Source organism: Halyomorpha halys, unplaced genomic scaffold, assembly GCF_000696795.3.
Source record: "Halyomorpha halys isolate HHAL.00 unplaced genomic scaffold, Hhal_1.1 Scaffold2627.1, whole genome shotgun sequence".
NCBI classification, from domain to species: domain Eukaryota; kingdom Metazoa; phylum Arthropoda; class Insecta; order Hemiptera; family Pentatomidae; genus Halyomorpha; species Halyomorpha halys.
In genome coordinates this window covers 28,761-42,522 of record NW_027113421.1, presented here as the reverse complement: position 1 = coordinate 42,522, position 13,762 = coordinate 28,761, and the positions used below count along the sequence as shown (strand labels likewise).

At 33.8% G+C, this 13,762-nt stretch overlaps 1 protein-coding gene across 1 annotated transcript in view; it reads right to left on the bottom strand.

Moving 5' to 3' along the window:
- Positions 1–1,887: 1,887 nt before the first annotated feature.
- The window catches only part of LOC106691658 (rho GTPase-activating protein 190-like), a gene marked incomplete at its 5' end in the record, with an annotated part of 40,175 nt that continues 28,300 nt past the window's right edge, over positions 1,888–13,762 (bottom strand). Inside the window, 3 exon segments of the mRNA XM_014437508.3 lie at positions 1,888–3,141; positions 6,956–7,125; positions 7,199–7,361. Coding sequence (XP_014292994.3) covers positions 2,999–3,141; positions 6,956–7,125; positions 7,199–7,361 — 476 coding nt within the window.

Genomic DNA, 13,762 nt, shown 5'->3' with positions numbered 1-13,762 from the left:
TGGGCACCAAGAGAGCCTTTAAGACTACCACATGATTACATTTGTCCTCCACTAAAAGAAAACACTTCAACTATTTAGCATATATTTTTTTCACACCCAATTCATTGTGTCAAGTTGAAATGACAATATCTTTCGATGTCCTTGTGGCCTCAACTATTTTGTGAAATTTTGTCCTTTGGTCACTTAACACCTAAACTCCACAAAAGTGGATTTTGTCTATCATTTAAGGGGTTCTCATTCCGATGGGATGTCCTGAACACTTTTCATGTTTTGATGATGTACTGCCAAATTTAAATTAATTTATTCAATAATAAGTAGTTGCAAACACAGAAGCAGATATGCCATAAACTTCATTTAACTCAGCTTTGATTTCTTTCGGTGCTAAGCCTTTTAAATATAAGTGTTATTCACCACTAGAAACTCACTTTTTTCCATTTTTTTAAATAAACAAAAGTTGTTCACTTCAACTGATGATTGAAATCAAACCATTTGATGAATATAGCTCAAACTTTGCCAGATATCCTATGTAGTAATGATGCTCACTAAAATTAAACAATTTCCAATGCTACAAGCGCCATCTTAGATTTTTTAAGGACATATAGAGCCCATCATATAGCACCAATGAATGAGTAAATTCATGATGAGGAAGAGTGAAGAGAGTAAGATGATACTAAGTAAGTAAATTATTTTTTTGATAAATTACTTTAAAACTAATCTTCTTCTTTACAAATTTTACTAACAGTTCAATTAATTTCAAAGTCATAAAAAATGTTCCTCCAACCTATCTCAAGAAATAAAAACAAGAATTCAGTACATAAAGATTGTATAACAAAAATTAAGAGTTAAAAGAGTAAACAAATTATGATTCCTATGCTTAAAAAAAAATTAATTATCTATTACCTCAATCCTCATGAAATGATTTTTAGTTTTTAAAAACGTTGTAAAGGGGGTTAATTTTATAACTAAAGCATAACACTACAATTAAAGGGGAGAAAAACCACACATTTTATAAAACAGTTTTTTAATAAATACAATCTATAAAAGATAGACAAAAATCATTTAAAACATAAATATACCATATTTACAAAAATAAATTTCATGGAATAATAATCTTAATTTTTGAGAAACTCAACCACTTAGATAAAGATTTAACAAAATTTGTAAATGGAATGATAAAATAGCGATACTAAAATATAACCTGTTACAAGAAATACACCCAGTTAAAGAATAATATGCGTAACATTAAATGATTTTTTTACTTCTATATTTTATCACTATAATTGAATAAAAAATTAAATAACTCACACAGTAGTCCAGTAAAATTGCAAGTTAACCTAGAAGTAATTCTAAACTGTTTCTTACAATGGATTCTATAGTAAAACTTTTACAAAAGATGATAGTAAAAAGTATACCAATCCCTGAGGGTGCAAAGACCTAATATGCCAACTGTTTCAAAATGGCTGCGATATATTTTTAGGTTTACAGACAATAACTCCTAAAACATTACAAGTAGCTTAAGTATACAGTATGGAGATTTATTTTATTCAAGAAAAAACTAAAATATTTACTCATTTTTGATTCACTGCTCATCATCTTGGAAACCAGCTACTGCAAAGTAGAGTAAGTTAGCTTATATTTGAGTCCTAATAGGACTCTTTTCAAACACTAATATTTTTTCCCAATAACAAGAAATAGGATCTTGTGGATATATTTTGGCAAATGTGATGAAAACTACAATACCTACAAAAATAATTTTAATAAATTAGTTGATTGTACATTTAACAAGCTTCATATTGAACTTTTATCTCTTTTCGTCCAATATTTTGCCAGATATAGTTTTACAAAAACTAACATTTTTTCAAGACAAGCTGATTGATTATTAATGAGTTGTCACATTATTTGGTGAAATATGATTAATCATAGGTTTTTTTTTTTTTTTTTCTAAAAATGCAGTTTACAAATATTTTACATGATTTTGGTATTTTTCAACATTAGGGCACAATTTAAGCTCGTTAAATGTACAATAAAGTAGTTTATGATTATTTTCCTAATAATAGTAGTTTTCAAGACATCTGCCAAAAAAAGTTCACAAATGATTTTTCCTTATTTAAAAAAACAAAACAAAAAAAAAAACACATTTGTTTTGAGAAAACTGAATCTTGGGAATTATTGAACATTAAGAACTGCATAAGGACTCAAATTATAGCTCCTCAAATGCACTATTAAGTGGTTTATAATGATATTTCAGCTATTTTTAATACCTAAGGAGTTATTACATCTTATAAAATATAAGATGCCCATTTTAAAAAATCTATCAAATTAGAGCTATGAACCCTCAGGGGTTCAAAAACGTTTTACCATCATGTTTTTAAAAACTATTTTTACATAAAAATCCATTGACAGAATTAATTTACACTTACTTCTAATTAATTTACACTACAGCTAAATTTTAAGCCATTTTTACTGGAATATTGAGATTGTTATGGTTTAATAGAACACAAAATTGATATTAAGAAAGTAAAAAAAGAAACATAGTAGGTAATAATACAATGTTATTTTCATTAATAAAGTAACACATTCATAGCACATACCTTTAAATACAATTTACATGTTGGTTAAATTTAATTTGTATAAAACTTTTTTGCCCCCTCTTGAGGACTTACAAAACTATCTTTACTCTGTAGATATCACCTTTTATAGCACAGATGTATATATATAATAATCTACAGAGCTTATTTTATGAATGTTCATCCAACAAAATCGTAATACTTTAAATTTCTTTTTCATGTGTTTACTTTTTATAATGCATTCTACCCAAAAAGTACAGTGCTTTATATAGAAAAAAAGATGGGGAGCATATTTAATGTTAAATTATAAAGTCATAAAAGTAATGGCTTTGTTACATTGATAATTATTAAACACATAGTTAAAGTAAATTTATCATCGCATGAAAGTAAATTTACAACAGATCTTATAAATGTTTTAAAGTGTAAGTTACTCATATCATTAAATTGCATGTGATTTCATCTAAACTTGTGTAAGAACCTAACATATTGGCTGAATTACTTAACATGTGTCTTGGAGGATGATCAGGTGGAGCAGGTTCTGGAGGTGTAGCTGGAGGTGGATAGACTTGAAAACCTTATTAAAAAATAAATGAAAAATAAAAGTACACAAAAATACTTAGTAAAAACACTTAAGTTATGGAAGATATGAATAAATTACTTCTCCTGACAAAAAAGGATCTGGATAACAAGTAGAACAAACAAAAACATGGTAATGAGGTGTAGATAGTTGACCGTAGATTACTGATTGGAGAAGACGCTGACCGCACCCCCCGACCATCTTCTCCAATCAATCAAAAACATGGTAATATCATTATCATGTTTTGTTTTTCATTCTTATTTACCCGGGAAAGGTATTGCTACTTTGTAGTAGGTTGGAGGTCGGGCTTAGTTTCCCAGACCTACCAGGTCTGATTTTCATTCAAAATAAACAAGGTTTTGGATCTTGAAAATGTTGTTTTGAAAAGAAAAAAAAAGAATTAAATAAAATTTTTATTAAATAAATCAAAATTTGTATCCTTATATAGTCTCAACACTTTTTATTTCATCAACAGTCCAACGTTTCAGCCATCCTCAAGGACAATCTAAATATGTAATAGCTTATATTATATATTCATTTGTAAAATTTATAACAACAACATTATCGCTAATAATATAACATACCTTCAATATAAATTCTCACCTCACATTGAAATTTAAAATTTGTTTTGCAGGCTATTCTGCCCAAGTCATTAATTATAAATTAAAACCCTATGAAAAAGTCAATTATTAGAGAGTCATATTTATTATTAATAACCTTATGTTTAGTTACCTATTTTTTTTATTAAAAATCATAAATATCTAAAACTTCTAATTTTCAAATTATCCACAAAATCACTACCATATACACCACAAACTATTTATAACCTCCCACTCACTCAGGTCAGCCTTGTTTTAAATTTAATTTAAATTGCATTTTTGTCTCAAAATGGTATTTATTCTAATTCTCAAAATTCATATTAAAATTAATTGTAAATAGTAACAAATTTCTCCAATATTTTTATAAATTTATTTTGCTTAAAATCTTTGCATAATGTTGGTTTAAATTCCTAGTATCTGTTTTAAAATTAACTGTGAAATTGATGTTCTCTGATATATAAATTGACTCAAGTATTTTTCTTTTGAACAAATTGTTTTCTTTATGTAAAATTATGGTGTTATCAAAATCAAAATTATGTTGATTTTTGACTGCATGCTGTACTAATGTTGTTTTATTTGGATCCTTTTCTTTATTTCTTTTATCATTTTTGTGTTGATATATTCTATCCCCCAACATTTGCTTAGTTTCAACTATTATGTTATATATATAGCTGGACAATTTAAACATGGAATTTTATATATTAATCCCGATTGACTTTTTATTTCAGTTTTGTCCTTTAAATTGCTATAATAATTTTTAATTTTATTGTTAGGTCTATAACATAATGAGTATTCTTCCACATCATAATCTTTAAATAACCTCTGGATATCTTCTGATGAACCTTTTATATAATTTAATCCATAATATTTCTTAATAATTGCTTTACTATTTGCTATTTCATTTTCCATTCTATCTTCGCATTTTTTAAGGTTTATATCCCAAATTTTATAAATTAATTTTCTGGGGTAAAAATTATCCAAAAATATTTTAAATATCATATTTTCCACTCTATTCAGCCTACTAGCATCTGTTATTCTTATAGCCTTGTTAAGATAATTATTAATTACATTGAATTTCATTATAAAAAGGATGACAAGAATAGTAATTTAATATCAAATTACAACTTGTTTCCTTTTATGTCCATTCTGTTATTATATCCTTTCCTTGTCGTATTACTATCATATCCAAAAATCTTAGTTTTTCTTCCTTTTCCAATTCCATTGTGAACTGTAATCTGTCATGGTGACTATTTAATGCTTCAAAAAAGTTATTTATATCAACTTTTTTCATAATACAAAAAATATCATCAACATATTTAAACATTAATTTGACATTTATTCCTGATTTTGAAAATACATCATTTATTAAATCATTCATGATTAATCCTGCTATTGATATTGACAAATTTCCCCCCATTGGAACCCCATAATTAAAAATTATTATAGCAATTTAAAGGACAAAATTGAAATAAAAAGTCAATCAGGATTAATATATAAAATTCCATTCAATTGAATGTTAACAAGGCTAAAAGAATAATGGATGCTAGTAGGCTGAATATTGTGAAAAATATGATATTTAAAATATTTTTAGATAATTTTTACCCCAGAAAATTAATTTATAAAATTTGGGATATAAACCTTAAAAATTGCGAAGATAGAATTATATATAACATAATAGTTGAAACTAAGCAAATGTTGGGGGATAGAATATATCAACACAAAAATGATAAAAGAAATAAAGAAAAGGATCCAAATAAAACAACATTAGTACAGCATGCAGTCAAAAATCAACATAATTTTGATTTTGATAACACCATAATTTTACATAAAGAAAACAATTTGTTCAAAAGAAAAATACTTGAGTCAATTTATATATCAGAGAACATCAATTTCACAGTTAATTTTAAAACAGATACTAGGAATTTAAACCAACATTATGCAAAGATTTTAAGCAAAATAAATTTATAAAAATATTGGAGAAATTTGTTACTATTTACAATTAATTTTAATATGAATTTTGAGAATTAGAATAAATACCATTTTGAGACAAAAATGCAATTTAAATTAAATTTAAAACAAGGCTGACCTGAGTGAGTGGGAGGTTATAAATAGTTTTTGGTGTATATGGTAGTGATTTTGTGGATAATTTGAAAATTGAAAGTTTTAGATATTTATGATTTTTAATAAAAAAATAGGTAACTAAACTTAAGCTTAGGTAAGCTTATTAATAATAAATATGACTCTCTAATAATTGACTTTTTCATAGGGTTTTAATTTATAATTAATGACTTGGGCAAAATAGCCTGCAAAACAAATTTTAAATTTCAATGTGAGGTGAAAATTTATATTGAAGGTATGTTACATTATTAGCGATAATGTTGTTGTTATAAATTTTACAAATGAATATATAATATAAGCTATTAAATCTTTAGATTGTCCTCGAGGATGGCCGAAACGTTGGACTGTTGATGAAATAAAAAGTGTTGAGACTATATAAGGATACAAATTTTGATTTATTTAATAAATAATCACCTGTCTCAAAAAATTGAAAAAATATAATTAAAATTTTTATAATAATTCAATCAGACTTAGTTTAAAATCACAGATATTTTAAGTCATACTACAACTTAAAATGATAAAAGATCTTAACATTAAGTTTGTATGGTCTAAACCCTTCTTGATCCGTTGTAGTTAAATATATTTTATCCAGCCTCGAAATAGTAATAATTGAATATCTTAACTCTTTGCTTATAAAACAATTTTGCTATGTTACATAGCAATATTAAATGGCCTATTTTTCAAGGAACCATTTTTCCATAATACATTTTCAGTCAGTGTTCGTATAATGTTTATGGATGGTAAAACTTCCATAATTATATTCCTCCATGGATTTAAAGAGGGAAAGATCTTCTTTAATTGGAAAGAGGTCTGAAACACTTGAGCGGGAGAAAAGTTCTTTAAGGGAATCATAGGCCTTACACAAGGAAGTGAAACTAGGTCTCAGTTCTAAATATATGCCTTTAAATGAGAATATTTTTTTAAATTTAACTACATGACCAGATTTGAAAAATTTGTTGGTAAGTTAGCTAAAAAACAAGAATACATAAGATCCATAAAAGAAAAGCAAGGGCACTCTAAATTTCCCTATAAAAAATGACATAGTAAGTGAATAAACCTATACAAATAGATAAGGATGGAAATAAAAACTATACCTTGAAGAATTTTATGAGGAGATACAGAATTCAATTTATGCTGATTGTCAAGAGGGGAATAGGTATCTGATTCTTCACTAGCACTTCCAAGAGTCATTTGCTCATGAGAAAAAGTAGGAGAAAAAGAGCCATCTTCAATTTCATGTTTATCAAATAAATCGGGTGTTGCCCTAAAAATATGAAGAATTAACTTAAAATAAATGATGTATAAAGGTTAAGGATGGCACTGTTTAGATAACCTACCCTTCCTTAGAAGCAAGTTTTATATGATATGTATGATTGCGAAGAGGAGGTAATAATTCATCATCAACCATATTATTACTCATTGGTTCTTCTAAGTGAAAGGCTCGTTCGATTTCTGGTTTTTTCTCCCAAACTTCTTTGAAAAATGGTGTATAAAAGGCTGCTGTAAATGAATATTGATAATATTATTTGAAATACAAATATTCACAAATGGTTTTTTTTTTAAATATAACACTATTAATAAACATTCTTTAAGGAAAACTAAAAATGAACTGAAAAAGGCAAGGTATTACTTAGAAGTCACATAGAAATAACAAAGATTAGATCCAGAAATAACAAATAATTGAGTCACACAAAATCAACAACATATGATAGAAAACATTATGATCTACTTCCAAAGAATATAACATAGCTAAAAAACCAACCTTTAATCTTTATACCCTAATTTTACTTAGATACTACTTGATAACTTTCACAGATGACAACCTCCTTAAAATAGAAAACCTAATAATATGCCTGATTGCACTTCCTCAGATGCTACAAGTTATGCTAAACAAGATACAATAATATATCCAAGAGCAAGTCTAGTTCCTCTACCTACTCATAAGGTATGAGGACTTCAGAGAAATAATTGGTAAAATGGTTAGAATAACTCATACTATATTCCCTAGTAGTGACATGCCAGAGATTGCTGAGAACTTCCATCTTAGGGTGAAATAACTAATGCCTGCAAAAGGGCGAGGACAAAGCTTACATATTTATAATATGCACAGATATTTATAATTATGTAAAGCACAGGTGACAGCAGTGTTGGGCAGTGGTAAGAGGAGGCCTAGAGCGGCGATCGTGATAGTTAATCCCTCCCACAACGTTATGGAACTGAAGCAATTTACCACAGCAGATCACGGCATGTTACGTGAGGTGGGGAAGGATCTCCTTCGCCCTTGTTTCGTCGTACATACCCCCAAGAAGGAACAACGAAGACATCAACGATAGTATCGCTGCTGTGGAGGCTGTCGTACTCAAGTACTGTAATGCGATAGTCTGTTCCGACACCAACTCGAGGAGCACGACCTGGGGTTCGGTTCGCACAGACGCCAGAGGAAGACTGATGGAAGAGAGCGGGGCTAGGTGTCAGCTTGTCGTTATGAATGAGCCCTCTGGCCCCACATTCGTGGGTGCGAGGGGCCAGAGTTGGATAGACGTGACACTGGCCACGGCTCCCATGGCGAAGCGAATAGCTGACTGGGTCCTAAGGTCTGACACGAGCTCTGACCATCGGGTCATAGCCTTCAGTGTAGTGGAGGAGGAAGGCGGAGCCCTGGAGGAGGAAAGGGGCTTTGTGACCCGATTGGCGAACTGGAGAGCCTTCTCTAGTGAACTGGAGGGGATATTGGTGGATAGAAAATGGGAGGAGGTGGCGCCGATGGAGGAAGAGTCAGGAATTGACCACAGAGTGGCAACCCTGACGGGCGCCATCACCCAAGTGGCCAATATTACCCTTCAGCGTCGCTGGGCCAGAGCTCGTCCAGTCCCATGGTGGACGCCGGCCCTGACACAGCTGAAGAGAGAGTACTATAGGGCCAGGCGCAGGTACCAGGAGTGCGGAGATGAAGAGAGGAGAGCTGCACTCCGAGAGGAAAGCAAACATAGGTATAGGGTATACCGAAACGGCGTGTGTCACCAGAAGAAGTCCTGGGACGAGTTCATCGTCGAGGAGTCGGAGAAGGATCCCTGGGGCATCCCGTACAGGGTGGCGCTGGGCAAGGTTAAGCCAATACAAATGATGGCTGCCATCAAAGTTGGAGGAGCCCAGGCAACCACCCTGGAAGAGACGGCGAAGATGTATATCGATTATACATACCCCAGGGATGATCCGTCCCAGGACACTACAGAGGAGAGTATGGTGAGACGCACCACGTCATACCCACCAGTTACTGACCTATGCCCACCGTGGGACTTATGGGACCTACGTCTTGGCGTGGACAGGCAGAGGATTGGGAGGGCTCCAGGACTCGACGCCTTGGATGCTGCAATCCTCAGGAACAGTGCCCCATATATCGAGGAGGAGCTATTGGAAATCTTCAATGAGTGCTTGGATAAGGGGTACTTTCCAAGCAGGTGGAGGATTGCAGACTTGAGACTGCTCTACAAAGGGGGAGGCAAGGATAAGGAATCGCCGAAGGCCTATCGCCCTATATGCCTCCTCCCTGTTACCAGCAAGGTCCTGGAGCACATGATAGTGCATAGCCTCAGACCAGTCCTCAGTGCTGCGAGTCACCCACGGCAATATGGCTCAACCCGTGGCAAGGGAACAACGATGCGCTGCTGAGAGTGTGTGAGGATGTAGAAGAGAGGGAGGAGAAATATGTGTTGATGATACTGTTCGACATATCCTCCGCCTTCAATAGTGTTTGGTGGCCGCACGTACTCCAGTGGTTGCAAGAGTTCGACACCCCCAGCAACTTATACTCCCTCGTGAGTAGTTACCTTAGTAAGAGGAGTGTGAGGATCAGGGGTAGCTATTCCGAGGACGAGAGAAGGATCAAGAGAGGCTCCCCACAGGGTTCGGTTCTCGGGCCGGCCCTGTGGAAGTTGGTGTTCGATGAGTTGTTGGGGGAACTACAAGATAGACGGTTCCTTGCCACGGCCTACATCAACGACCTGGCAGTCATCGTGGCCAGGAATAGCAGAGCCAGATTGAAGAACGAAGCGGAGTGATGTGCCAGTCTGGTTGGAGAGTGATGTGTGAGGAATAGGAAGGTATGGCTGCAGCTAAGACTCAGGCCATATTCCTAAAAGGCTCCACAGACAGGGCTCACCCTATCACTCTGGACATGCAGGGAGAGAAGGTGAGGCTGGGTGAGGAGGTGACATACCTCGGAGTGAGGATGAGGAGAGGCTTCGACGCCACCCCTCACCTGGCATACCTGAGGGATAGGGTGACTCTGTCACTCGCTGAGCAGTATAAGGGGTGCTTTCTGGGTCCTCAGGTACCCCACTACAATGACTATATACAAAGGAGTGGTGTTGGGTATCCTGAGGTACGCATCCCCTGCGTGGAGTCGAACCCTCACGGGGGAGTAGAAGAAGAGACTGGCTACTACGCAACGACTGGCTCTGCTGAGGGTCACGATGGCGTATAGGACGGTGTCGCATGAGGCAGTGCAGGTGCTGACCGGAGCAATGCCCATGGACCTCATCCTCAAGGAGGATGCAACGAAGTATGATGTGAAGAGGTGAGACCCCGAACCTTTGGAAGAAGTTCCTGCGGGAAGAGTTGATTGAGGAGTGGAATGGACGGTGGCGGACAAGCGAAAAGGGTGCGAAGCTGAGGAAATTCTTCCCCACCATCCACTCAAGATTGAGAGCAGGTTGGGTCATCCCAAACTATTGGGTCTGCAAAAAAAAAAAAGTGATCCTTGACACAATGAATAAAATAAAAGAAGTTCATAAGGTTTTGCAAATTATTTACACTTGTCAACACAACAGTTAAAGTTCTTTAACTATTTCAATAATATAGAAGATTCTAAACTATTATAATACAAGAATATAAATAAATAAAGAGCTTGTGAGTGGCAGCAGTGATATAGGCAGCAAGCCCCAGGGAAATACTTTGCTACTGTTAGAACATGTACAAGACGAAGTAGGGTACATAAAAAAAAAATACAAAAGTAATAAATAAAAAAAAAATACAAGCACAGCAAGAATTTCAAAACTATGATCTACTATGTATAGATCTAATATATATAGATGATTGGCCATGTAAATTAGAAGGAGATGGGCAGAGCTGTGGTCAATATCAAACAGTGCTAATTAATAAATAGTTTTCATGTATTTTTAAATTGCCAATGTTTTGACATATAATCAAGGTTATAACCACAAATTTTGATCTAGCCTTAGTTATATATATATATCGTTTATACTTGCCCACGCTCAGCGGAGAAGGGGGTGAGTTAAAGGAAAATAATAAAAAAAAAAATTAAGTATAATCACCAAAAGGGAAAAAAGACAAAATAATAAAGAATAAATTGCTCCTTAGGCGCCACGTTATTTTATCCTTGGAAATAATGAAAACCCCGAAACAATAACCCCAAAATATACCCTTATATAAACAATAATCGAATTATAACCACTGGCGAATACCTTTACATGTAGATAACAGAAAACCTAGAGGTGTTACCTTCCACCTGTTGAATTATCGAAATATTAAGTAAACATAACAAAAAAAAAAAAAAACATAGGTAAAATTAACAAGTTGAAAGCAGTGTACATGCATAAGAATGAATAGAAGAACTATATGTACAAAAGTTTAATGATAAGAAAAAATATATGTACACAGAATAAAAAAGAAAAGAAAAGAATTCATATCAATTAATAAAACAATGAGAACTTATAGGTTGACTTAACTTTAACTTAAATGATTAACCTTATCAACTATTATTTACATTACTGCACAAAGGAATATAAAAGTGATATTAAAATAAAATTTAGTTTGAACCCCACGTAGTCTTTGGGTGTACTCCTGGCAGAACACAAGGTTGTCCGATATTTCCTTTCCGGTCACCGTATCACTAGAATTATAGAGATATAATCTCTAACGATGTAATGCCACAACTCTCTTATCCAGGACGTGCTGAAGATTCCCCTTCACAAGACCAAAGCCTATTCGTCTAAACATATCGCTCGTGTTTTTGTTTTTCCCCATAATCCGTTTTGTCTACTCAGATATCACCAGTGTTTTTATCTTACCATGGCAATCGTAACAAGGTCTCCATCACAACAGCCCTGATAAAGACTACTTTTTTCTTCTTGACCTCAGCCCTGACCATCTCCTTATAATAATTTTTTTAATCACTGCCAATGCAAGTGCACAAACCAACTTCATCAGATAATAGTTTCTTGGGTTCACAGTCAGATACTAAGCAATTTGCTAGAGATAAATTATAATGTTTAAAGATAATTAATTTTATTTTATTAAGTATTTTTGACTAGAAAGCATAGATAATTGATTTTGCTCTTGCAATAATTTTTTTATTGGTAAAAAAGAATTTTTTTTGCCTCTATGCCAGAGAGCCATTGGTGTTAAGACATTGTCTTTGTATGCTGTTATAATAGTTTTTTTTAAAGTAATAACTTTCTGTTGGTTGTCTTCCAATATTTATTTTAAGGTCATCATTATTTCCAAATTCAATCGATACGCTTATCAAAATGTGATTGAGCTGCATGATAGTGTTTCTGGCATGTAGGGGCTTCAAGACCTTTTTAGAACATACCAACAAGTAAATTGAATGTCCAGTCCAAAGTAAGCTTTGTATGGATTTTCTTCTGGTTGTGGCCCATTCTTCACACTCCATTATCAATTACAATAGTCATACAATGCTACAGCCCCTTTCCCAGTTTTCTACAAAATTCTCTTTGACTGGAGCACCCATTCTTCTAGTATGACATCTTCCATTGCAGTTATTCCTGTTGCTTCTTTTTTCTAGCCAAATGACACCTGGTCTGCTTTTTCATTGCTCAATAATCTGCAGTGGGCTGGAACCCAGACCAAGACTACAGTTGTTACTCTATATCTTATGCACCATATACTGCTCTATATATTTTCCACCATATGTTTAGTATTTCCCTAATTACAGAATTACTTGGCCAAGATTTGTCAATAGCTGCAAAGAGGATCCTGGAATCTGTTGCAAAGGACCAATTATTTTTTGTTGGATATTGTTATCAACTAAGATCCTCCATGATGTCTGTTGCTCCATGTTTCTAGGCTCACCTGTGATGAACAGTGACTGAATTTGGGGAGAGAGACAATGGACAATGAAAATTGTAGGAACCACGACAGCCTTAACATTCAATATTTTTGAGCTGAATGATGGAATCCTAAATCGAAGAGAGCAGCCAACTTTCTCAATGGCACAAGTCACCCTTGTGACCTTCAAACCCCCACTCTGTAACAAGCCCTTGAGGAGAGGGTCCTCCTGGCCGGATCAAAATGTGGTAGCAGTGGGGGGTTCAAAATTGAGCTTACCCTGGCAGTATTGGTAAGCTCAATTTAATTAAAAATTGACAAAACCAGTATTAAATAAAAAGGTGAGGTTCTGCTTTCCTGGTGATTGCAAAATTTCAGGGCTTTATAGTTTGATAAAAATAAAGTGATATACTGTCCTGGGGACTTGGTCCCTGACAATGCCTATGAGGACTTGATTCCTGACATTACCTTACATTGAGACTAGGTATTACTGAGAGGACTTGGTCCCTGACAATGCCTATGAGGACTTGATTCCTGACATTACCTTACATTGAGACTAGGTATTACTGAGAGGACTTGGTCCCTGACAATCAATGCCTATGAGAAATTAATCTCTGGCATTGCCTTAAAAATTATGATATGTATTATGGTGGGGACTTGGCCCCTAGAACCTATATGAGGATTTGGTCCCGAGAACTATATATGAGGACTTGGTCCTTAGAAATGTGAAGGATTAAGGCGTAATACTCGCATTGTATGCAGACTTAATTTCTATACTGTATTCAATACAACAATTTAAAATAAATATATGA